The sequence below is a fragment of the Pseudophryne corroboree genome, chromosome 5 (assembly GCF_028390025.1).
Source record: "Pseudophryne corroboree isolate aPseCor3 chromosome 5, aPseCor3.hap2, whole genome shotgun sequence".
NCBI classification, from domain to species: domain Eukaryota; kingdom Metazoa; phylum Chordata; class Amphibia; order Anura; family Myobatrachidae; genus Pseudophryne; species Pseudophryne corroboree.
The window spans coordinates 287,446,174-287,473,200 of NC_086448.1; the positions used below are offsets into that span (position 1 = coordinate 287,446,174).

At 41.9% G+C, this 27,027-nt stretch overlaps 1 protein-coding gene across 2 annotated transcripts in view; it reads left to right on the plus strand.

Annotated features, from left to right (window-relative positions):
* Positions 1–1,068: 1,068 nt before the first annotated feature.
* The window catches only part of CCK (cholecystokinin), a 35,650-nt gene continuing 9,691 nt past the window's right edge, over positions 1,069–27,027 (plus strand). The window contains exons 1-2 of one of the 2 annotated variants that reach the window (XM_063924878.1): positions 1,069–1,376; positions 4,398–4,652. In XM_063924878.1, the coding sequence (XP_063780948.1) occupies positions 4,400–4,652 (253 nt within the window). In that variant the 5' untranslated portion in view covers positions 1,069–1,376; positions 4,398–4,399. The remainder of the gene's footprint in view (positions 1,377–4,397; positions 4,653–27,027) is intronic. The other variant, XM_063924877.1, reaches the window with a different exon arrangement.

The following is a 27,027-nucleotide window of genomic DNA, read 5'->3' on the forward strand; positions in this document are numbered from 1 at the left end:
ACATAGACTGCATATAAAACAAATTACATTATTATAATTAAACGTTTCGTAACCTGTTATAGTTATGAGTGGAATATACAAACTAAAAGCCAAAACTACAAGAGAACAGCCTTGTTGAATGGCACGTGCGCATCAGATACTATCCACAACCAGTATTGGGCAGAGGGCTGACTGAGAAGCAAGTGATTGCGAGACAAGGATGATAATGTGCGTTTTTTAGGGATAAACTGTTATCCAAGCGGGATCTGTGTCTTATGGACTGTTACCGCGCCATGAACGTATCAGGTAGACTAGGTAAATACGTATCTATCGTTTATGATCACTTTTTGCAAAGATGTCTCCATCTCCCCAGAATAACAATTAAGAAGGGAAAATGGGTTAATTGCACATTACATCCTCCGTTCAAACAAAGAGGTCACTGGATGTTACTGGTACTAATATCTTTGCTCTATTTGTCTAACGTCTCAGCTTCACATCACCTAGAGAAAGGTATTGGCAACTCTTGCTAATTACTTCCAGTGGGACAAACAGTATTGGAGACACGTTGTTAGCATGATATTAATCGGTTTCAGAGGTCAGCCTGCTAGACTAGTTAAAGTAACAAGTTTAGATTGCAAAGCATCAATCTTATTGTGTAGATAGATAGATCAAGTAGTGTGTATGTGTACACTTATCTACATATACTGTATGTGACATAGACAGATAGATAGATAGATAGATAGATAGATAGATAGATAGATAGATAGATAGATAGATAGATAGATAGATAGATAGATAATACTTTACGATACCTGCAACATTTTAGCTGCCACGTTACAGTTATTGACCATACACTGTGAAATGTTAGGGGAAAGTAGCATATCTGTGTAATTTTCTGTACCCCAGTATACTGTTCTGTCCGTCTAGTACAGTAAATCGGAATTTCAATGAAGTAACATAAGAAATAATGCATGATACGAGAGTGCTCTCCCTGTTCTCTGAAGCAATGTGACCTACAGTAGAGTATGTGCAGGGAGCTGTCAGTCAGCAGTAATGATGAAGAGGATGATTAGCAGTGGCATCACTTCTGGGTCTGGGGCTGCACAATACAAGGCAAACATGGATATTGTTTGTAAGTAGTGGTAGAAAATAAAATGAGATATGAATGAAAACATGGGGTCCATTGGACTCCTTTTCGCCTGGAGTGAAATGTGTTCTGACCTTATGACATGCACTTGAGCATGCGGTGATTACTTGTTTGCGTCAGCCTGTGCAAACAGATGACAGTGTGGGGCAGTATATAAGCGGCTTGCATTGCTGCCAGGAGCACAGTCACTGCTGGGTGCTGAGCACTGTCTTCTCCTGACTGATCTGGAAAAGCAGATACTCACTGAAAGGTAAGCGTTCCTTCCTCCTCAGCACAGGCACTGGCATTATACACATTGCACCCTTACTTTATCTCTCTAATAAGGAAATTATATTCCTACATAGTGCACACTGTACAAGTACTATCCAGGTGCTACAACTTCTGTAACTTGAAACTAATGCAGGATATACTGCAATAAAACAGGGATGCTCAGAGTGGAAAGAACATTGACAGCATACACTGTAATATGCTTGAAGTTGATGGGAAGTTTGAGGTTGAGGTCTGTTTACATGACATGTCCTTTCTGAACTTAGTGGGCTTTGTATCTTTCTTCCCTTCTCTGAACATCTCTGGTCTGGCATGTTCCGTGCTGTTACTGTATGGGTGTGGCTGTGGAATAATCAGTTAGACTCAGTCTGTGGTTTATTACACTAAACAATGAAGTTGTGGAAATTAGGTTTGCAGAAGGTGTCCGCTACGGGGTATATATAATATGAACATAAGTGTTGGGACTTACACGTCATTTACAGTTAGACTTAACTTTTTCAGTTTTACAGACAATTCTGATGATGTTCTGAACTGCCGATAGAGTTACAGTAGCTGCCTATAAAGTCACAGTAGCTGCCTATAGAGTCACAGTAGCTGCCTATAGAGTCACAGTAGCTGCCTATAGAGTTACAGTAGCTGCCTATAGAGTCACAGTTGTTACAGAAGCTGCCGATAGAGTTACAGAAGCTGGCCGATAGAGTCACAGTAGCTGCCTCTAGAGTAACAGTAGCTGCCGATAGAGTCACAGTAGCTGCCGATAGAGTTACGGAAGCTGCCGATAGAGTTACAGAAGCTGCCGATAGAGTCACAGTAGCTGCCTCTAGAGTAACAGTAGCTGCCGATAGAGTCACAGTAGCTGCCGATAAAGTTACGGAAGCTGCCGATAGAGTTACAGAAGCTGCCGATAGAGTCACAGTAGCTGCCTCTAGAGTAACAGTAGCTGCCGATAGAGTCACAGTAGCTGCCGATAGTTACAGTAGCTGCCTATAGTAACAGTAGCTGTCGATAGAGTCACAGTAGCTGCCGATAGTTACAGTAGCTGCTTATAGTAACAGTAGCTGCCGATAGAGTCACAGTAGCTGCCGATAGTTACAGTAGCTGCCTATAGAGTCACAGTAGCTGCCGATAGAGTCACAGTAGCTGCCGATAGAGTTACGTTCATACATATCACATCTACCTAATTTGCCTAAATGGAAAATATAATATTAATTCAATGACATACAGAAACGCATAGCAGTATAATAATTTTATAACTGGCAAAGCTCTCTGTTAGCTGAATTCTGTTAGATCATCCTGAATTCTGTTAGATCATCCTGCATCATTATGGAAGTTACTAAGACAGTGGCAAATTTGGAACACCTGTCAAACCATAGTGCAAGTGTGCTAAGGCAGCTCAGGGAGGACCGAAACCAGCCCTGGAGCAGGAGGGTTATTATATAAAACCAGATGCTCTAACATTTTTCAGATATGAACCCAGTTTTATCTAAGCATACATTATTTCACAATGTTTGGTTACTTTTATACCATAATAGGTTGTAGGTATTGAAATGTATGCAGTTATTCAGATTGTTTGGAAATGTATGCAGTTATTCAGATTGTTTGGAAATGTATGCAGTTACTCAGATTGTTTGGTTCTGTGTTAATGCAGATATCAAAAATATAATTGCTAGAAATAAAATATCCTGGCACAGTTAGCATAAGATCTATGAGCTCACAGTTATCATACTGTATTGCGGTCAGTGAGCAGCAGAGAGCTGACTCCAGGATATCCATGCTTCTCTATTGATTTGATATATATTTGCACTACTGTGGATCCAAATTTTCCATCAAGAAATTGATTTATAGCTATCTTAAAAGCCTCTAAATGATCCCTTATGGGTACCATATTAAACAATAGCTAAAGCAATGTTATGTTAATAGTTCTATTTATTTTGAGATAGCGATACATTAGATTTACTCAGCATAACTATATAAATCCAGAAGAGCAACAATGTATTTTATATTATCTATTTATTAATAGCAGGATAACTTTTATGGGTGACATATATCTATGATGCTGTTGTCTGAGCATCATATACCAAATTAAAGGTCTTGGTCTGTAGATTTGAAGAAAAGTATTGGTGTTGTAATTGGTTGCTTTTTTTCAGAGTTATGTGGCAAAATGTCCACCTGCCATATACAATGCATCACCATTGTGCTCTGGAAAATGTGACAGTTGGTGAACTCTCCCTGTGCACCTGCTGGGTGCCCTGGAACATGTGACCTGCTGGGTGGTCTGGAAACTGGGACAGTTATTTGCAGCCTACCACTAAGCAGGGATTTTTCAAAAATTGACTCCTAAGGGGGTGAAAAGGAATAAAATGTCCCACCAAGCAAACCTTTGCCTGAATCAAACCAGGCACATAAGGTTGTTGTTGTTGTTGTTGTTGTTGTTGTTGTTGTTTTTATTATTAGTGCCACTATTGTGTTGAGTAGTTATAGTTCATTTAGCATATAAAGTGGCCACCACCATCAGCTTTACTGTGCTGATTTTAAGGTTTTTGTAAGTTATAATAACATTGGAAAAGAAATGGCCAGTATTCCAGTAGCATTACAAAGCGCAATATCTATGTGACTGTTTCATGATAACAGCCATACAACCACTGGAATCAGTGCTACTGTATATTAATGACAAATGGAGAGATAGTATCAGTACATGTTCTGGCTTACAGGTATATAAACTCACTACATAACAATAAAAAGAAATTGGATTTAAAAAGTAAACATTTTTTATTAAGCGAATAATTGAACTTGCATAACATATCCATGTTTTATGTTATTGTCTTGCTAATATTATTTGATGATCCTAATATGTTTTGGTGCCTGAGCACCACTGTTGTGATACGTGTGATGTAAGAATTGGGCTCCAATGCAAAATATTCATGGAAAAGATTTGTAACAATGTTTTTGTTTAAAACAGATCAATTATTAAAATGTATAATACTACTGTGTTCCTTTCCCTCAGCTATGTACAGTGGAATATGCATCTGCGTATTACTTGCTGTGCTGTCTACAAGCTCAACAGGGCAGCAAACTATGGGTTCTATGAACGAAGACCCAGGGGCCCGAGAAATAGAACAGCAGAACCTATTGCAGCACCCCCGACATATACGTGCCTCTTCTTCTGGCCAGTTAAAGACCTTCCAACGCATTGATGGTAATGGAGACCAAAAGGCAAACTTTGGTGCAATGCTGGCTAAATACCTGCAGAGCAGGAAAGGTAAGACCTTAGAAATTTGTCAAGATTTCAACATCTGATCATACAGTATCACATACATTTTCAGAAATATTTAATTGCTATATAACCAGAAGCATAATGGTAAAATACCCCACATCAGCAACTTGCATGAGTAGCATTATTAGGTTAGCCCAATAAATGGAGAGGATAATTGACACATAATAACAAAAATCTGGTATTGCCTGAGACATAGTAATAATTCATTACACTGTGTAGGCACAATTCCCTTGTTTTCAACAAGCTTTAGCCTGTAGCCGGGAATGCATATTTCTAAACATATGGATAAAATTGTGACCAGCTTATAAACTTTAACCACCATAAGCTTCATCCTAAAGTAACACCAACCTTATTTTTCTTTACATCATTCTACATGTATACCTACTACTGCTATAAAATAATGTCATGAATTCAATTTGTGCCGGTTCTTGATAATAAGGAAATAGTGTCAAAGTGCACGAGAGAACAGAAACAGTGAATGAAGGATGAAATGGTAGAAATAAAGATCAGAATAGTGAAATGGTAGAAGATCACAAGAAAAGAGAGGAATACAAGAGTAACAGAAAAAGCAAAGACACATAAATGAGTTGGGACAGGCAAAGTTAAATGAGCTGGGAAAAGAAAAATAAATTATGTAGGTCTGATATTATATACAAGAGACAGTAACCGATAGCAACCAATTATACATTTTCTTTTCTTAGTAAGCAAAACTAGATTATTTAATACAAAGTGCTACAACAGCCCTGAGGTTGCAGTAACTGAATCATTTCTTTCAAAGTGAAGCCTTCTGCTCAATCTTGGATCATTTTATAGACAGCACTCTTTAATAGGTAATGCCAATGTAATAGATAGCTCAATATAATTATACAATCCACTTAATGTTATGAATTATATAACATATAAATGTGTCTAACGGGCAGTATTTTGGATTGGAAAAAAAAGACAATTTAAAGAAATGAAAGGGGCTAGTCCATAGGGTGTAGGAGGCAACAACTGTGAGGGGATGTTTTTAATTTTGCAGATGTGTATGTTTTCATCATAGAGGACACTTATGCTAAAAGCATCTGCTTAAATGTAATATGCAAATGGGGAACCATATTTTTTCCCTGTGTAGTGGAATAGACAGGGCCGGCTCTACCATTAGGCAGCTTTAGGCGGCTGCCTAGGGGCGCCGTCTTCTGGAGGGCGCCACTGAATTCATCTAACAAAAAACTGAAGGATATGAATGTGGCCTCCTCCTTTTACACTGCCCTGGCTGCTGCTGCAGGTCTAATCAGGTGCAGCCGCTGCTATCAGGCTGTACCACATAGTGTCTCAGCGTTTCCTCTCTGCTGACGCATGTAACATCAAGTCATGTGAAGGCACATAGGGGCGGATGTAACTGTGGATCCGGGAGGGGGGTGCCCCTACAGTACGTCCGCTTCTCATAGCCCTGATGAACCTCCTCCAGGCCCCTGTAACCCGGCTCTCCAGCAGCAAGTAGCACCTGACTACATGTCGGTTCCCAGCAGCGTCGTTGTAATGCTGCTGCCGCCTGTAAGGGGAGCCAATTACCAGGGAAAACAAGGAAACAAATTTTAGGTAAGTAACCCATGGGGGTTCTGCGGCGCCACAGACCTTACAGCCTGATGGGTGGTTTGCACTTGTAAACAGCGTAATACGGATAACACAGACACAGGGGCACAATACAGTACATGTGGAGGTAGGGGGGGCAGTAATGAACTTACAGATGGGGGAATGGAATACAATAAGGAGCAAACAACTATATGTATGTTTGTGTATATATGTATGTATATACACATATAATTAAATATCCCCACCAGACTCCATATGCAGAATTGCAGATGCATATCTCGGCAATCAGTGTACTATACAATCCCAAACATGCCGGCTAGTGTGTATACATAGGCAGAAAGATTGGTCGCCACTCAAGGATTTGAAAGTGAAAGTTTACTGCGAACAAAGTCACAAAATGTAGTGACTTTGTTTACAATATACTTTTTCACCTTAAAAGTCCTTGAGTGTTGTCCCTTTTCTCTGTATGTGTATAATGATGCAATTCACCCCAGGCCACCTAGTGGCCACCTGCATCTCCCCTCCGACAGGTGGTGGTGGTGATGGGTGTTTTTCAGGTTAGGGGGCGCCAGGTTGAAGCTTTGCCTAGGGTGCAGAGAGACCTTGCACCGGCCCTGGGAATAGATCTTTTGAAATGTAGGGGGTAATTCTGAGTTGATCGCAGCAGCAAGATTGTTAGCAATTGGGCAAAACCATGTGCACTGCAGGTGGAGCAGATGTAACATGTGCAGAGAGAGTTAGATTTGGGTGGGTTATTTTGTTTCTGTGCAGGGTAAATACTGGCTGCTTTATTTTTACACTGCAATTTAGATTTCAGTTTGAATACACCCCACCCAAATCTAACTTTCTCTGCACATGTTATATCTGCCCCTCCTGCAGTGCAAATGGTTTTGCCCAACTGCTAACAAAGTTATAAAGTGGTAAAAATAACAACCTGGCAAAAACCTGCATGAAGAATATCCAGAAGAAAAGCAGTAATTCAAATTTGCCAAAATATTGGCAGCTTCATCTGCTAAAAGTACAGCGAGAAATAGAACTAATAATGAATTAAGAGAAGTAGAAAATGACACATTAAAAGTGAAAATGGTGAATGTGTCTGTTTCTGGAGCTGTTGATAGTAACTGAGATGTCTGGAATGCCATGAGCATTTTGTGGAGGAAATAATGCCAGTTCTGGTTTTAATAGATTTGTAAATGATGTATTGCTAAAGTGGCATAAAGTATATGCAGGATAAGGAGGAAACTAGGGATCTGAGATTAGAATATCATTTGTGATGTCAGCAGTATATGCAAAATGTTGATACTTATGTTGATACTTAATACACATCAGACAAAATGCCTCCATGCAAGGGCGTAACCAGCACTTTGTGAGAAGAGCCGGATTCATACCTCATGGGGCCCTAAACATAGCATTTCTATAAAGGGTGCAGTGTGTGCAGTGCATATGGGCCCCTGGGTCCAAGAGGGCCCACACTGCACACCTTGCACCCATATATTACACTTACCCCTATGGAGTCCTGTGGTGGCAGCCCTGCAGTGCGGACACAAGTCACTTGGAAAATGGCTGCCACTGCCATTTCTGAGTGATTTGCGCATATGTACAGGAGATGTCCCCGGGAACAAGGCACAGGTGCCATGTTCCCAGAGACTTGTGCATGAACAGTAGACTCTGGCATTAAGCCAGAGTCTACTTGCTGCCGGAGAGGAGGGGACCCGCGACGGAGGCTGCACGCGGGTCCCCTCCTCTCTTAAAACGCCCGTGTCCTAAGGCAATATATGTTTGGGGCCCCCTCCGTCAAACAATCCAAAGCCCTATATTTTTGTTCCTGATTGCAGGTGGGAAAGCTAGAGCACTTTATCGCTAAATGCTCAGTTGTGTAAACATCAGCATTGCATACAAATCTGAATCAGGCCCTAGGTCTTTTGAAAGTAAACTTAATATCTGTGTCACATTTAAACTGACTGCCCACATACAGTGGATAAAACCATTTTGTATGTCCAAACATTTCTCACCCTATCAAAGAACATCGCTTAACAACATTGTAACTAGTCCCTAGTAGGTCTATAGGCTGCGTTCTGATGATTATTGGTTCAGGACCTTGTATTTTTTGGCATGGACAAGATCTCTAGGTGTTTAGATGAGTGTGTAAAAAAGACTGCAATTCTATCTTACACAGCATTTGAAAACTGTATAGCCTGGGCCTGAATCTACACAAAGATATTTAGATCAGTAAATTAAGGACACATAGCATCCCTACCTTAATCCTGACCGTAACTCAATCCAAACCCCAAATCTCATCCTAACCATAGCCCCAACTGCTAAACCCTACGCCAACCCTAATACCCTATCCCCAATACCCTAACCTAACCCTAATTCCCTAATCCAATCCACTACACCAACCATAATACCCTATCCATAATACCCTAACCTAACCCTAATACCCTAATCCAATCCATTACACCATCCCTAATACACCATCCCTAATACCCTATCCCTAATACCCTAATCCAATACACTACAGCAACCCTAATACCCTATCCTTAATACCCTAACCCAAACCCCTAAACTAACCCTAATACACTAACCCTACATTTTTCACTCTTAGTACTATAAAGAAGTCGATCAGGAGGTCCTGCAAGGTGGCATCTGCAGTGGGTGCTTAGGTGTGGACACAAAGAGCTGGTGGTGTGCGAGGTTAGGGTGGCTAAGGGTACATGCACAGTAATGTGTGTGACTGTGCCCAGTTCAGTGGCACAATATGTAACGGTGGTGAGTCATCACCACAGACAATGGTGGGGTTATCTCTCCTGGGCTGCCTGGCACAGGGCATTCATTTGCATTTTCATACTGAAAGCATTGGCTGCCTGGCTAATGTAACAGTGACATTACTAGGATGCCAGGGTAATTTTACAAGCTAGTTAGTGTATGTACTGTATGTATGAATGTGTTTGGTGTGTGTGTGTGTGTGTGTGTGTGTGTGTGTGTGTGTGTGTGTGTGTGTGCGTGTGTGTGTGTGTGTGTGTGTGTATAGATAGTATAACCTACAGTATGCACATTTTGCTCTATTACAATCAAAACCGTAGGGCAAAACATTCTTGGAAGTTGATATTTTATGACTGCTCTTGTAATGGTCTTCATGTGGCTCCAATGCTGGGCTGGCAATCCTGTACTCTCACGCGAGGTAGTAGCCTGAGCCTTTTCTTTATTGCCCTTATTGCACATCAGCAGTGATCCTCTGCATTGTGGTAATACTTACCCACAGAGGATAGAGGATTGAAAGGGGAGATAAATTACCTTCTGTGTAACCCTATGGCTGCACACACTTGCCGACGGAATAGAGACGCCATACTGATTTCATACAGGTTCACAGTCGCAGGCAGTTACACTCCCCCTCCACCCCCAGAACAGTCACGACATGCCTGTGTTCTACTAGCCATCCCCACTTTACTGCCCACAAACAGTGCCTGACTGTCAATCACTTTGCAAATAATCTTCACTGCAACCGTCATCGCAAGACCATTGCCACACATGTGCAGTGCAACTTCGGTGAATGCACATTGGCAAATCACTCCACTGCGCACAACACCAGCATTGCCTCCATCTCTGAATCAGGCCCACAGTTCCATGCCCAGTCATGCTTATTAGATGGGGTGCAAATTATCACAAGAAGTTTCCAATGGTTTGCCAACCAGAGTGTCCAGCAAAGTGTACAATGTAGCAGTAAACACCATTTGTTTATTCAGTATACAGATTTCATCTGGACTTAAAATTTTATGGTGAATTTAAAAAATAAGTGGAGACAAAATGATTAATGGTTATTTCAGTATATCACTTCTCTCTTCAGTATACCTCTATTGACACTATGATGCTTTAAGTGAGTATTTTATTATATATTGTACAAACTGCTCATCCAGGACCATGCATGCTGTATCTTTTCCATATATAGATATACTACTACCATATATAGTAGCTATTACTAAATAAGACAGGTACATAGGTAGTGTAGTGATTGTTTCTGCTGAAAAAGAGTGATAGCATTGTGCCATAATTTTTTCTAAATGTTTAATACACTACTGTATATTGCTTTTTTTTGGGGGAAAAAACATCTAAGTCAGTATACAGTAACAGAGATATTACACAATCTACCCAGAGTCGGATTAAGGTTTCTGGGGTCCCAGGGCAACTTGCTTTGTGGAGGCCCCTACCAATAAAACTTTTTGAAACACATAACATAAATATTGATTTTTTTTTTAACATCGACTGCTGAAATTTTCGACCATCAATGATGAAATTGCTTTACATTTCCCCGGTGGCTCCTCCTCTTTGCAGCCAACTGGTATGGGGTGCCACCAGGCTGTCCAATCAGCAGTGAACAGCTGCGCAGTCGGCACTGGAGGAGAGAACAAGGATGCATAAGATCCGGGAGGTCCCCCTGAGATTGGTGGCTGTTGGAAAGAAAATTTCTGGCAGCAGCCCACTGGTTGCTAGTGCGACCATGTCAGGCAAGTGGTTTAAAAGTGTAATGTGCGAATACTCCCAGCTCCACACTATAGTGTTCCCAGTTCACATTATGCCACAGTGACAGCTTCACTGGTTATATATTGCAGGGACCTAACCAGCTGCCCTGTTAATCAGGCACTAAAAATAATTGCTTACGTAGACACTTATGGGGTCATTCCGAGTTGATCGCTAGCTGCATTCGTTCACTGTGCAGCAATGAGGCAAAAAAAGGCACTTCTGTGCATGCATATGCGGCACAATGCGCACGCATGACGTACTATTACAACGGTCTATGTAGTTTCACACAGGGTCTAGCGAAGCTTTTCAGTCACACTGCTGGCCGCAGAGTGATTGACATGAAGTAGGCGTTTCTGGGTGGCAACTGACCGTTTTCAGGGAGTGTGCATAAAAACGCAGGCATGCCAGGAAAAACGCAGGCGTGGCTGGGCGAACGCAGGGCGTGTTTGTGACATCAAAACAGGAACTGAACAGTCTGAAGTGATCGTAAGCGCTGAGTAGGTCTGAAGCTACTCAGAAACTGCACAAAAATATTTTGTAGCCGCTCTGCGATCCTTTCGTTCGCACTTCTGCTAAGCTAAAATACACTCCCAGTGGGAGGCGACATAGCGTTTGCACGGCTGCTAAAAACTGCTAGCGAGCGATCATCTCGGAATGAACACCTTAGATACTTAAAATACTTAATTCAGCTATGTCTTTAATTTTTGTGAAACTGCAATTGCGGGCTGGTGCTACAAGATAATTATCAGTGAAATTATTTTTTCACTATGCACAGAGCATTGTAAACTATGGAAATGGATGTATTTCACAAACAAAACTCAAACAAAAATGCCAAACGTACTGTTTAGAGCTGTAATGATATGCCTTTAAGTATCTAGTAGAAAGCCTGTTTGGAAAATTGTTTTTAGTTTTGGTAAACATCCAGTATCAAGGCGTGGAGATGTAAGATGTAAGAAACTGAGTGATTATTTATTTACTTTAAAATGCCCTTGGGTAGAAACTTGGCATTAAAATATGATGACATTTGATAGAAGTTACAGTTTTCATGATTTATTTGTGCTCGATAACTTAGTGAAAAGTTATCACTGGAGAAGCTTACTGGATTATAAAAATGCATGCCATTATAAAAATGCATGCCTTCATTACCATTTATTATTATCAACCAAGATGCACTGCTTCTTGCTTTACTTAAGGTGCTCTGGCTGTCTTACCCAAGTCATCGCATGAGGAGGTTGTTTTGTCTCACTCTGTATCCATCATAATGCCTGACTACATAATCCAACACTTTAAAACAGTTTAGAACATTTTATGCTGGTACTTACTTAGAAATTGGAATACACCAAAGGATGATTGCACAAATGTGCACATTTGCTCCACTCTTATTTCACTGGTGTAATGTGTGATTGTCCCTTCTGATAAATCCAGTGGGTGGATATATCCTGTCCGGCATTCAGGTTCAAGGTCACCTGGAGCAAGGTATTATCGTAAAGATCCACCACCAGCTACTTTCCAATAACTATATAACACATTAAAGTTAACACAGACAGGCTTCCATCTTCCCAACCTCTAATTAATTCTGGTTTTCCTCAGGCTAAATCGGTAAAGAGCTCACTATTATGTAAATAATTGAATGGTTAGAGTGATGTGTTAAGATCTCTAAAAATGTAGTTGTGTTTATGTGAATTAGTGTGTTTTTAGATTAGACCATTTTCTTCAATATGCAGACAGTCCAAACACGTATTGGTTTCAGAGCTACATTGGTCTCTCCTGGATAAAAAGTATGTTACAAATGCTTCTTTTTGGCAAACACTAATGTTACTCTAATCCCCTTTCCCCTGACTTAATACACTGCTCAAAAAATAAAGGGAACACTAAAATAACACATCCTAGATCTGAATGAATGAAATATTCTTATTAAATACTTTGTTCTTTACATAGTTGAATGTGCTGACAACAAAATCACACAAAAATTATCAATGGAAATCAAATTTATTAACCCATGGAGGTCTGGATTTGGAGTCACACTCAAAAATAAGAATTTACTCACCGGTAATTCTATTTCTCGTAGTCCGTAGTGGATGCTGGGTACTCCGTAAGGACCATGGGGTATAGACGGGCTCCACAGGAGACTAGGCACTCTTAAAAGAAAGATTAGGTACTATATCTGGTGTGCACTGGCTCCTCCCTCTATGCCCCTCCTCCAGACCTCAGTTAGGGAAACTGTGCCCGGAAGAGCTGACATTACTAGGAAAGGATTTGGAATCCAGGGTAAGACTCATACCAGCCACACCAATCACACTGTACAACTCGTGATAACTATACCCAGTTAACAGTATGAACAATAACTGAGCCTCTCTCAACAGATGGCTCATACAATAACCCTTTAGTTAAGCAATAACTATATACATGTATTGCAGAGAGTCCGCACTTGGGACGGGCTCCCAGCATCCACTACGGACTACGAGAAATAGAATTACCGGTGAGTAAATTCTTATTTTCTCTGACGTCCTAGTGGATGCTGGGTACTCCGTAAGGACCATGGGGATTATACCAAAGCTCCCAAACGGGCGGGAGAGTGCGGATGACTCTGCAGCACCGAATGAGCAAACTCAAGGTCCTCCTCAGCCAGGGTATCAAACTTGTAGAATTTTGCAAAAGTGTTTGAACCCGACCAAGTAGCAGCTCGGCAAAGTTGTAAAGCCGAGACCCCTCGGGCAGCCGCCCAAGAGGAGCCCCCTTCCTCGTGGAATGGGCTTTTACTGATTTAGGATGCGGCAGTCCAGCCGCAGAATGTGCAAGCTGAATGGTGCTACAGATCCAGCGAGCAATAGTCTGCTTTGAAGCAGGAGCACCCAGCTTGTTGGGTGCATGCAGGATAAATAGCGAGTCAGTTTTTCTGACTCTAGCCGTCCTGGAAACATAAAGTTTCAGGGCCCGGACTACATCCAGCAACTTGGAATCCTCCAAGTCCCTAGTAGCCGCAGGAACCACAATAGGTTGGTTCAAATGAAACGATGATACCACCTTAGGGAGAAATTGGGGACGAGTCCTCCATTCTGCCCTTTCCATATGGAAGATCGGATATGGGCTTTTACATGACAAAGCCGCCAATTCTGACACACGCCTAGTCCAAGCTAAGGCCAAAAGCATGACCACTTTCCACGTGAGATATTTTAGCTCCACGGTCTTAAGTGGCTGAAACCAGTGGGATTTTATGAATCCAACACACGTTAAGATGCCAAGGTGCCACTGGAGGAACAAAAGGGGCTGAATATGCAGCATCCCTGTAACAACGTCCGAACTTCAGGCAGTGAAGCCAGTTCTTTTTTGAGAGAAAAAGGGATAGGGCCGAAATCTTGGCCTTTATGGATCCTAATTTTAGGCCCATAGTCACTCCTGACTGTAGGAAGTGCAGGAATCGACCCCCCTGGAATTCCTCTGTAGGGCCTTCCCGGCCACACACCAAGCAACCTATTTTCGCCATATACAGTGAAAAAGTCTTGCTGTCACGTCTTTCCTAGCCTTTATCAGCGTAGGAATAACTGCATCCGGAATGCCCTTTTCCGCTAGGATCCGGCGTTCAACCGCCATGCCGTCCAATGCAGCCGCGGTAAGTCTTGGATCAGACAGGGTCCCTGTTGCAACATGTCCTGACTGAGAGGCAGAGGCCATGGGTCCTCTGAGAGCATTTCTTGCAGTTCCGGGTACCGAGTCCTTCTTGGCCAATCTGGAGCAAAGAATATTGTTCACACTCCTCCGTTTATTACAATTCTCAGCCCTTGGGTCTGAGAGGAAGAGGAGGGAATATATAGACCGACTGGAACACCCACGGTGTTACTAGTGCAACCACAGCTATCGCCTGAGAGTCCCTTGACCCAGCGTAAAACCTTTTTTTTTTTTTTTTTTTTTTTGAGGTGGGACACCATGTAGTCCACCTGAGGCAGTTTCCATCAATTTGCAAAACTGCGTGAAGACTTCCTGATGAAGTCACCACTTTCCCGGGTGGAGGTCGTGTCCACTCCTGGAATGAACACTGCTGACAGTGCGCTTACTTGATTCTCCGCCCAGCGAAGAATTCTGGTGGCTTCTACCCTCGCCACCCTGCTCCTTGTGCCGCCCTGGCGGTTTACATGAGCCCCTGCGGTCTGACTGGATCAGAACCGGTTGGTCGCGAAGCAGGAACTCCGCTTGACTTAGGGCATTGTATATGGCCCTTAGTTCCAGGATATTGATGTGAAGGCAAGTCTGTTGGCTTGACCACAAACCTTGGAATTTTCTTCCCTGTGTAACTGCCCCCCACCCTCGGAGGCTTGCATCCGTGGTCACCAGGACCCAGTCCTGAATGCCGAATCTGCGGCCCTTGAGCACTCCGCAGCCACCACAGGAGAGACACCCTGGCCCTGGGGAATAGGGTGATTAACCGATGCATCTGAAGATGTGATCCGGACCACTTGTCCAGTAAATTCCATTGTCCTTGCATGGAACCAGCCGAAGGGGATGGCCTCGTATGATGCCATCATCCTTCCCAGGACTCGAGTGCAGTGATGCACTGACACCTGTTTTGGTTTTCAATGGATTCCTGACCAGTGTCATGAGCTCCTGAGCTCTCTCTATCGGGAGATAAACCCTCTTCTGGTCTGTGTCTAGGATCATGCCTAGGCGAGGCAGATGAGCTGTAGGAACCAACTGCGACTTTGGAATATATAGAATCCAGTCGTGTTGCCGTTTCACTTCCAGAGAAGGTGATACGCTGTCCAGCAACTGCTCTCTTGATCTCGCTTTTATGAGGAGATCATCCAAGTATGTGATAATAGTGACACCTTGCTTCCGCAGGAGCACCATCATATCCGCCATTACCTTGGTGAAATTGGTAATGACAATCTCGTACCGCAATTCTGAGTTACGCCTGATGAGGTGGATAAATGGGGACACGAAGGTATGCATCCCTTATGTCCTGATTCATTTCAGGCATGCAATGACCGCTCTTAGCGATTCCATCTTGAACCTGAACCTTTTCAGGTATATGTTCAGGGATTTTAATTCAATATGGGTCTAACCGAACCGTCTGGTTTCGGGATTATAACATGGTCGAATAACAACACCCTCTTGTTGAAGGAGGGGACCCTTGACCACCACCTGTTGAAGATACAATTTACGAATTGCAGTTAACACTGGCTCCCTCTCTTGGGGGGAAGCCCGCCGGGTCCTCGGTGAGGGGGCATCTTCTCACAGTCCAGCCTGTATCCCTGCGATACAATTTCTATTGCCCAGGGATCTAACAGGGAGTGAACCCACTTGTGGCTGAATTTACGAAGGCGTGTCCCCACCGGGCCTAGCTCCGCCTGTGGAGCCCCAGCGACATGTGACGGATTTTTGTAGAGGCCGGGGAGGACTTCAGTTCCTGGGGACTAGCTGTGTTGTACAGCTTCTTTCCTCTGCCCCCGGCTCTGACAAGAAAGGATGCACCTCAGACTTTCTTGTTTCTTTATTCGAAAAGCTGCATTTAATAATGTTGTGCTTTCCTAGGCTGTGCAGGAATATAAGGCAAAATATCATAATTACCAGCTATAACTTTGGAGACCAGGCCCGAGAACCTTTCTCCACACAATCCTCAGCCTTCCATATGCCTCTTAAGTCGGCATCATCTGTCCAATGTATATTCTACAGGACACGTCAAGCAGAAATCGACATAGCTTTTGTCTCTAGGACCCAGTATACTCATGTCCCTTTGGGCATGCTTTATAATTATATATCTATCATTTAAGACAGCATCTTAAAATATTTATATGCATACTAGGGTCTCAATCTCTGCTGATAAGGTACCTGTCCACGCTGCCACAGCGCTATAAACCCATGCCGACACAATCGCCGGTCTGGGTAGTATACTAGAATGTGCACGCTATCTGCAGGATCCCTGAGAATAGCTAGTGCAAACAGGACACCCAAGGGGAAGATTCTCAACACATCCTGGCCCTAGTGGGGAAAGGATACAGCCTGAGAATTCTCTTGTGGGAAGCTGCCGTCTCTTGTCTGGAGATTCCCGCTCTTTTTCCTCATGAGAGGAGGGAAATTTACCTCAGCATTCTTCCCCTTAACATGTGTACTCTCGTGTCAGGGACAGATGAGTCATCAGTGATATGCAAATCATCTTTTATTCCAATAATCATATATTGAATATCTTTTAGCCCTCTTGGCTGTAACTTTGCATTATCGTAGTCGACAGTGGAGTTAAACTCCGTGTCGATACTTTGTTATTTTGGATAGTGAACATAGAGAGACTCTGAAGGACTCTGTGACATAGGGACAGACCAGGGTAGATTTCCTTTCTGTTCCCTAACCTTTTGTGCAATCATTTTACCTCAGCACTTACACATATCCAAACAGGTGTCGGCGTTGTTGACGGAGACACCCTCCCACACACTTATCTGCTCTATCACCTCCTTAGAGGAGCCTTTTACCTCAGACATGTCGACACACGCGTACCGACACACCACACACACAGGGGATGCTCTATTTGAAGACAGTTCCCCCACCAGGCCCTTTGGAGAGACAGAGAGAGAGTATGCCAGCACACACCACAGCGCTATATAATACAGGGATGTACACTATACTGAGTGATTTTTTCCCTATAGCAGCTTATATACACAGTTTTGCGCCTAAATTTATGTGCCCCCCCTCTCTTTTTTACCCTTTGTGTACCAGGATACTGCACGGGAGAGCCTGGGGAGCTTCCTTCCAGCTGAGCTGTGAAGAGAAAATGGCGCCGGTGTGCTGAGGAAGAAGGCCCGGCCCCCTCAGCGGCGGGCTTCTGTCCTTTTATGTACTTTAATGGCGGGGGTTAATGCACATATACAGTTTATCAGACTGTATTATGTGCTTTTCGCCAAGTAAGGTAATCTAATTGCTGCCCAGGGCGCCCCCCCCAGCGCCCTGCACCCGTCAGTGACCGGAGTGTGTGGTGTGCTAAGGGAGCAATGGCGCACAGCTGCAGTGCTGTGCGCTACCTTAATGAAGACCGGAGTCTTCAGCCGCCGATTTTCAACTTCTCTTCGTTCTTCTGGCTCTGCAAGGGGGACGGCGGCGCGGCTCCGGGACCGGACGACCGAGGACTGGGCCTGTGTTCGATCCCTCTGGAGCTAATGGTGTCCAGTAGCCTTAGAAGCCCAAGCTAGCTGCAAGCAGGTAGGTTCGCTTCTCTCCCCTCAGTCCCACGTAGCAGTGAGTCTGTTGCCAGCAGATCTCACTGAAAATAAAAAACCTAACAAATACTTTCTTTTCTAGGAAGCTCAGGAGAGCCCCTAGGGTGCATCCAGCTCTGGCCGGGCACAGATACTAACTGAGGTCTGGAGGAGGGGCATAGAGGGAGGAGCCAGTGCACACCAGATATAGTACCTAATCTTTCTTTTAAGAGTGCCCAGTCTCCTGCGGAGCCCGTCTATACCCCATGGTCCTTACGGAGTACCCAGCATCCACTAGGACGTCAGAGAAATTAAAGTGTAAAAACACACTACAGGCTGATCCAACTTTGATGTAATGTCCTTAAAACATGTCAAAATGAGGCTCAGTAATGTGTGGCCTCAACGTGCCTGTATGAACTCCCTACAATGCCTGGGCATGCTCCTGATGAGGTGGCGGATGGTCTCCTGAGGGATCTCCTCCCAGACCTGGACTAAAGCATCTGCCAACTCCTGGACAGTCTGTGGTGCAACGTGGCGTTGGTGGATGGAGCGAGACATGATGTCCCAGATGTGCTCAAATAAATTCAGGTCTGGGGAACGGGCGGGCCAGTCCATAGCATCAATGCCTTCGTCTTGCAGGAACTGCTGACACACTCCAGCCACATGAGGTCTAGAATTGTCTTGCATTAGGAGGAACCCAGGGCCAACCGCACCAGCATATGGTCTCACAAGGGGTCTGAGGATCTCATCTCGGTACCTAATGGCAGTCAGGCTACCTCTGGTGAGCACATGGAGGGCTGTGCGGCCCCCCAAAGAAATGCCACCCCACACCATTACTGACCCACTGCCAATCCGGTCATGCTGGAGGATGTTGCAGGCAGCAGAATGTTCTCTTTGGAGTCTCCAGACTCTGTCACATCTGTCACATGTGCTCAGTGAGAACCTGCTTTCATCTGTGAAGAGCACAGGGCACCAGTGGCGAATTTGCCAATCTTGGTGTTCTCTGGCAAATGCCAAACGTCCTGCACGGTGTTGGGCTGTAAGCACAACCCCCACCTGTGGACGTCGGGCCCTCATACCACCCTCATGGAGTCTGTTTCTGATCATTTGATTAGACACATGCACATTTGGAGGTCATTTTGCAGGGCTCTGGCAATGCTCCTTCTGCTCCTCCTTGCACAAAGAGGAGGTTGCGGCCATGCTGCTGGGTTGTTGCCCTCCTACAGCCTCCTCCACGTCTCCTGATGTACTGGCCTGTCTCCTGGTAGCGCCTCCATGCTCTGGACACTACGCTGACAGACACAGCAAACCTTCTTGCCACAGCTCGCATTGATGTGCCATCCTGGATGAGCTGCACTACCTGAGCCACTTGTGTGGGTTGTAGACTCCGTCTCATGCTACCACTAGAGTGAAAGCACCGCCAGCTTTCAAAAGTGACCAAAACATCAGCCAGAAAGCATAGGAGCTGAGAAGTGGTCTGTGGTCACCACCTGCAGAACAACTCCTTTATTGGGGGTGTCTTGCTAATTGCCTATAATTCCCACCTGTTGTCTATTCCATTTGCACAACAGCATGTGAAATTGATTGTCAATCAGTGTTGCTTCCTAAGTGGACAGTTTGATTTCACAGAAGTGTGATTGACTTGGAGTTACATTGTGTTGTTTAAGTGTTCCCTTTATTTTTTTGAGCAAATAATCCACTAGCTGTAACAGACAAAGTTATCTTACGGGAGCAGTGCAACTTTTTCACGGAAGCTTTCCATCCTGGAAGACACGAGCCATCCATAGGATTCAAATATATAGAATTTAAATATATAGGTTAGCAATAAGGAAATTAATGCAATAATCTTATTGGACAGGAATCACAGTCATGTGATCAGTTTCCACTGTAATTTACATTCCCATTATTCCTATATTGTCGTATTTAATTTCAAGGACCTGCCCTATTCCCAGTGTTGAATATTTCAGGCTTGCTTTCTGCAAAATTATAGTATACATATGGTAACATTGGAGATTACTTATGTGGGTTCCTATCTGTCTACTTAATTAAAGGGTCAAAACAATGAGATCGAAGAAGTTAGTCTCAGATTAAAATAACAATAACATTTGGGATGACTCTCTGGGATTGGCATTTCATAAATATGACTGAGTGTTAAAAATTGGATAAACCTGTAGAGATGTACATTTGAGATGTCTTAATGTAAGTAAATATTAATCCATGGTTCTAAGCGTTACTCAAGGAGCACCCGTACCATATGGTAAAAAATGACAGGACCATTTTTTGCACTGGTGGTGCTATCGATAGTTGGACCCGATTGTCCGTTTGGACGTTATCGTTTATGCAACGCAAGCCACGCATCGGTAATTATGTCATTATGTCAACCCCCTTTTTATCCCCTTAGGGGAGGTTAATTAAAATTTCAATTACATAGGTTTCCTATTTCCCACATAAAGAATACTTATGTTACTTTTCAGCTTTCTAAAATATCGGGAAGTAAGAGAATTAGTGATCAGACAGTCAATCACTGAGTGAGGGCTTTCCCATATATATATATATATATATATATATATATATATATATATTGATGAAGTCGGCCAGACGAGACGCGTTGGTTGTACCTCACTGACTCCATATACTAAGATAAGCTGAAAACTCTAATTTTTAGATTATACTGATTTTTAGTATTGTAAAGGTCTTATATGTTTTCATATATCTTATGTCCCATAAAAATGGTCCAATATGCATCTTTTTTATGGTCTATAAACTTTTTTTAATGTGTCTATCTATTTAAATTAAAATACTGTTACTATTTTTTACCTAAAAAACTGGGTTTGCTTTTACCTACATAGAATATCCCCCATCTTTTATTAATATTTTATTCCCCGAACCCTTTTGCCTTCTAATTCAGAATATAGCAGCTTAAACACCGTTGGTCGCTTTTATCCCTATCCTTATACCGATATAGATAGATAGATAGATAGATAGATAGATAGATAGATAGATAGATAGATAGATAGATAGATAGATAGATAGATAGATAGATAGATACAACAAAGGCATGGCACTCCGGCATCTCTTTTTATTTTTTTATTTTACCTTGCTTGAGAGCCCCGGATGTAGATATGGAAAAGAGGGTGGCCGACTTCTTTTCCATATCTATACATTTTTCTCTCTATATATATATATATCTATAGACATATACATTATATATATATATATATATATATATAACATCTCTCACTAGTCTGTTGCTTACATTAACCTAGAAAAAATTAATGTGGGCGCACAGAGAAAATTTAAATTGTATCAGCTGCTGGTTTAATAGTACAATAGTACATTTATTAAAAAACATATATATGTTATATTATATTATATTATATTATTAATGGTCTGCATGCAATGCTGTCAGTTAGCAGCAACAATATTTGTGAATCCACAGTCTGTTAGTAAGAGCACAGTCTTTGATGAATAAGATATATAGTTAATACTTCACCCTCCGCTGGAGTTTAAAATGTAGATGGTTTCCTTTTAGCTGCCAAATACTCTTAATTAAAAGGTGCAGGTAAATTCACAGCCCTTTTTAAAGTCACCGGTTTGTTGCTTAATTAATGTTAATATCAGCCTGATGGATTCAGCAGGGCTGAGTGGATCATGCAGTCAGTGTATTTCCAACACTCAGTCCATAGAGGCAATGCTTACCCCACTGAATCTCTCGCACAGCAGTGGTTTGGTGTGTCCAGCTGTGCTGTAGCACGCAACTAGTGTGGGGGGGGAGGCAGGGAGCGCTTGCTTGGTTGCGTACTGCGACTTCCGGTTTTTGGAGCTTCCGGCTTCAAGTGTGTTCCACCTGCATTCCACCTAACGTTTCTGGTCACCTGACGCCTTTCTCCGCCTAAGTGGGTGGTGGTTTCCTCAGAGGTTTGTGTGTCAGTCATCACAGTCTCTATTTATCCCCGTGGAAGCTCCTGATTGGGTGCAGCTTTTATCCATTAGTAAACAATACCTGGTTTGTAGCCTGGACTTAATTAAAATGACCGGACCAGCAGTTTATATCTAAAACCAATTTCAATTATGACAATCCACTTGCAGACATAATGAGTCTTATAAACATGATATACACATATATAGAAAACTTTATTTTCATTGAAAATATTAAGTTTGACTACATTGAGGTGCCTACTCAGAACTTAAAGTATCTTCTATCATAAATAATTCAAAATATTATATAGTGGCTTCTTATTTGTTGAAACAATTAATAATTGAGTTCCACAAAGAACCTTTATGAACCTTTATTCCTTATTTAGATAGAAATCTAAAGTACTTCATATATACATAGATACTGGTGAGGAAATATAAAGTTTTATACTATATGAGTATAATAGGCTTATTAAGTTCTAAGCCTATATTAATATATGGAAGCATATATACATAGATATAAGTGAGGGAATAGAGTATAGGAGGGACCCCCTAAAAGGTTAACAATTAATATAGCCTGTAGATTATTTTATTACTGAATTTCTCTTTTAACCTGTACCTCTCATACAAATATGTATCTGGAAACATTGTATAAGCATGTACAAGTTATAGGGTACAGTACCAAGCCCATAATTGAGATTGACATGTACAGAGACGACTCACAGAAATTCTTAAAAATAATATAAATACAACTGATATATAAAACAGATACATAGATTGAGAAATCTCATAGAATGGTTATTAAGTATAACGGTATGACCTTAAATATTATTGAGTTCTATATTCTCATTTAAGCCCAGTGGTTCTAAGGTTTTTAGGCGGAAAATCCAGAAGGCTTCCCTTCTGCATAAAACGTTAAATGGATCACCTCCTCTTTCCATTAACTCAATCTGTCCCAGGGCTTTTACTCTAATATTAATGATGTTACCTTGTTTACACTGGTTTGTGTGTCGTGATACACTATGTAAAGAACTCCTGTTTATAATGTTTCTTCTTTGCTCTGTTTATAGTGTTTCTTCTGCTTACATTAACCAATAAGAATAATTTTTTTTTGCATATGACAAAAAAAATACGTTAAGGGTGGACATTAAGCTCAAGACAATCTCCTCATATGTAGGCAGCTGGAATTTCTGTCCTTTGGAGAGCATAGAGTTGGCAGTAGTGTCCTATACAATGCTTTATAGATGACATTGGGCCTAATTCAGACCTGATCGTAGCAGCAGATTTGTTAGCAGATGGGAAAAACCATGTGCACTGCAGGAAGGGGGGGCAGATATAACATGTGCAGAGAGAGTTAGATTTGGGAGGGGTGTGTTCAAACTGAAATCTAAATTGCAGTGTAAAAATAAAGCAGCCAGTATTTACCCTGCACAGAAACAATATAACCCACCTAAATCTATCTCTCTCTGCACATGTTATATCTGCCCCCCTCCCTGCAGTGCACATGGTTTTGCCCATCTGCTAACAACATTGCTGCTATGATCTGGTCTGAATTAGGCCCATAGTACAGTACTGTATGTATCACAATTAAAATGACATATTGATATTTTTAAGAAGAATGCAGCCTGCAGCAAATGGTGGAGCTTTGTTGTTTTGGAATCTCATGTTGGAAGTGATGGGTTGAATCTTGCTGCCAGATATTGTTCACTGCTAGATAAGCCCTCAGTGCTATGATAGTTATGGTTGATGACAATAGTGATGACTGATAGTGAAGATTATTATTGTCAATGATAAATATGGTTAATAATAACACTAACATTGGCACTTTTATTTTAAATGTGTTTTATTGATTCAGAAACATTCTGAACAAAAAAAATCAAAAATGTACAATGTTATGGATAAGAACATAAAGATACAAAGAAAACATGAGCATATCCTGCAGTTGTATCATGTAATAACATGTGTCAAGGGAAACAATTAAATGTGCCAAACACAGAACTAGTCCAGAAATAAAATTCCCAAAGTAAAATGAGTAGAAAACATCAAATAAACATGATAAGAACCTTGCAGGCTAGGAGACCCCCAAAAATGATCTAGGAGGGTCATTATTATGAGCACCATGTGGTAAATAAAAAGCAATGGATAAGCAGCCATTGTGTCTGCAGCAGAAGTAGAACTACTGTATGTAACTTTCCCAGACATTAAAAAAAATTGGTTACTCTAGAGCAGTGCTTCCCAACCGCGGTCCTCAAGGCACACTAACAGTCCTGGTTTTAGTGATATCCAGACTTGAACACAGGTGACTTAATTAGTACCTCAGTTATTTTGATTTAACCATCTGTGCTGCAGCCTGGATATCACTAAAACCTGCACTGTTGGTGTGCCTTGAGGACCGTGGTTGGGAATGCCTGCTCTAGAGTCTTTAGCCAAAGAAGCCTCTAGCCAATCCTAAACAAATAAAATATTTATTCCTTAAAAAGAGAGAAACTAGCTATCCTGGCTGAATTCATTCAAGCAGTATGGTCTTGTTAGCGGCTGCACTCCCAGGCAACATTGGCACTTTTAATTGCATACGTTGCCTTAGTGGTAATATTAGGAGAAAGTCTTATGTTACTTTCTCTTCTGTATGTTGGAAGGGTTTTTTTAAATATATTTTTTATTGTGTCTTGAGAAACAGGTAAGAATATTAACAGATAGAAAAATATGCCATACTGCTCCGTTGAGTTGCGGTCCGGTCTGTAATCTACAGCAGTGGTTCTCAACCTCGGTCCTCAAGTACCCCAAACAGTTCATGTTTTCCAGGTCATCTAGCAGTTGAACAGGTGTATTCATTACTCACTGACACATTATAAAAGACCCACAGGTGGAGCCAATTATTTCACTTGCAATCCTGTGAGGAGACCTGGAAAACATGAACTGTTGGGGGTACTTGAGGACCGAAGTTGAGAACCACTGATCTACAGTATGGCCACACACAGACAAAGTTATGGAAAGTCCTGTGTTAAGCCATTTTTAATTTTATAACTTTTATCAGTATACTAGATATACAACTGTTGGTGACTAATGGTCATTACCTTATGCCAGGATAAGTAGAAATAAACCAGATAAAAACTATTGCAGCAAAAAAAAGCAAATAGAAAGTCATATACTGTAAAGACAAATGGTAGAAAATTTCACCAACAATGATCATTATAATATCGGCTCACCTAGCAAAAACGCGAGACCGCGATCGATCCATCCATGGAAGAGGCCAGCTGAACAGTGTATTGCTGTGCAGTGAAAGAAAGAGTGGAGATAATGATCTGGGAGAACCAGCAGTAAAATAAATCTATGTACACAACGCAGATATAAGTCCAATTCAGCCGGCACTCACATATACAGATCAAGTGCTCTGGTGTCCAGTTCAGGTAAAAACCATACCACACCAAGAAAGAACGGCACTCAGAGACTGTAGATAGTTTCAAAGCTATATTAAGTCGAACATTTTTGGAGGCATAGCCCCTTCCTCAGGACCACAGACAGCAATAAGTAACAAATAAACAAATACACACTTAAATGCCGTTACCGCTACTCACCTGTCCGCGTACACTCATCAGGAAACCCGGCGCCAGCTAGCCGCGATGACGCGCTTCCCCTTGGAACCGGAACCATGGTGACCGCTATTGTGCGTTCCTCCTGGCCGGGATGCCTGCTGCCAGGTATGTCTCAGAACACGCATGTCCAGCAGCTCGGTACCTGAACAGAGTACAATAGGGATAGTAGTACACATTAAATACAGAAACAGACATACAATCTGAAACAGATAAATCGATACATATAAGAAAATTAGCACCTGATAAAGAAGACATTTACACATATGGAATTAGCACTTAATACAAAAAGGAACCTACTTGTAAAGTGTTCCAATTAATCTTTTCATTGAGACCCATGGGATAAATAGTCCCAAGTCTCATAATCCATTGTGATTCCTTGTCTAAAAGATTACTTGACTAAAAGATTCTTAGATTGGTTCCCACACCTTAAGGAGATGGGAATATGATCTATCATGAAATATTTTAAAGATGATAGGGAATGGCCCATCTCCTTAAAATGCTTGGCCACTGGCTGGTTAACATGCCTGCCCTCCAGAGTAAGTCGAATGGTGGAACGATGTGCCGCCATTCTCTTGCTAAATTTATGAGTAGTCTGTCCAATATAGTAAAGACCGCATGGACAGACTATTACGTACACAACAAAAGAAGAGCTTCAGGTAAGGATATGCCTAATGTCATAAGATTTGTTATTATGTGGATGTCTGAAAGACTTACATGCTATTAAATGACTACAAGTGACACAATTTACACATCTGTAACACCCTGGGGGTTTTGTATATACAGTACGCTGGTTTGTTTAGGTATCCCATACCCTTTTATGTCTGCATGTACGAGGCGATCACAAAGATTACTGCCTCTTTTAAATACAGCCATGGGTCTTACTACCCTGAAAACAGGTAACTCAGGGTCAGATTTAACAATTGGACAAAAAGCTTGGGTCACTCTTCTAATGATGGGACTCACCACAGTGTAATCAGTTACCATTGGTAAGATGTTCTACTTATCTTTATGCTGGGGGCACGTGACATACCCAAAACCTTCAACTTCTGTTTATTTAGGGTTTTAATGTCATAGCCCTATCCACAAATTTGACAAATGAGGTTATCAATATGACCAGATACTTTATCTGGATCACTCATGATCCTAGCACTTCTCATCATCTGAGATAACGGGAGACCACATTTTAAGGGATTCAGGGTAATGGCTAGAAGCTTTTAGAAATGTATTTCTATCTGTAGACTTATAATGCATCTCGGTTTCAAATTTATTGTTTCTTATAAAAATCTTAACATCTAAAAAGATGGATTCAGTGAAACTATGTACAGTACATACAGTATGTTAATTTGATCAAGGATTCTGCACCATTAATATCAGATAGTAGCTTTTCCAGACCAATAACCCCTCCCGTACACAACATAAATATGTTGTCTATGTACCTGGTATACCATAACACATTTTGACTGACATTAGTATCCTCCAGGAATAGGGCATCCTCAAAATTAAACATAAAACATTAGCAAACGAGGGGGCCACAGGTGACCCCATGACACACCCTCTCAGCTGGAAATAATAGTTATGATC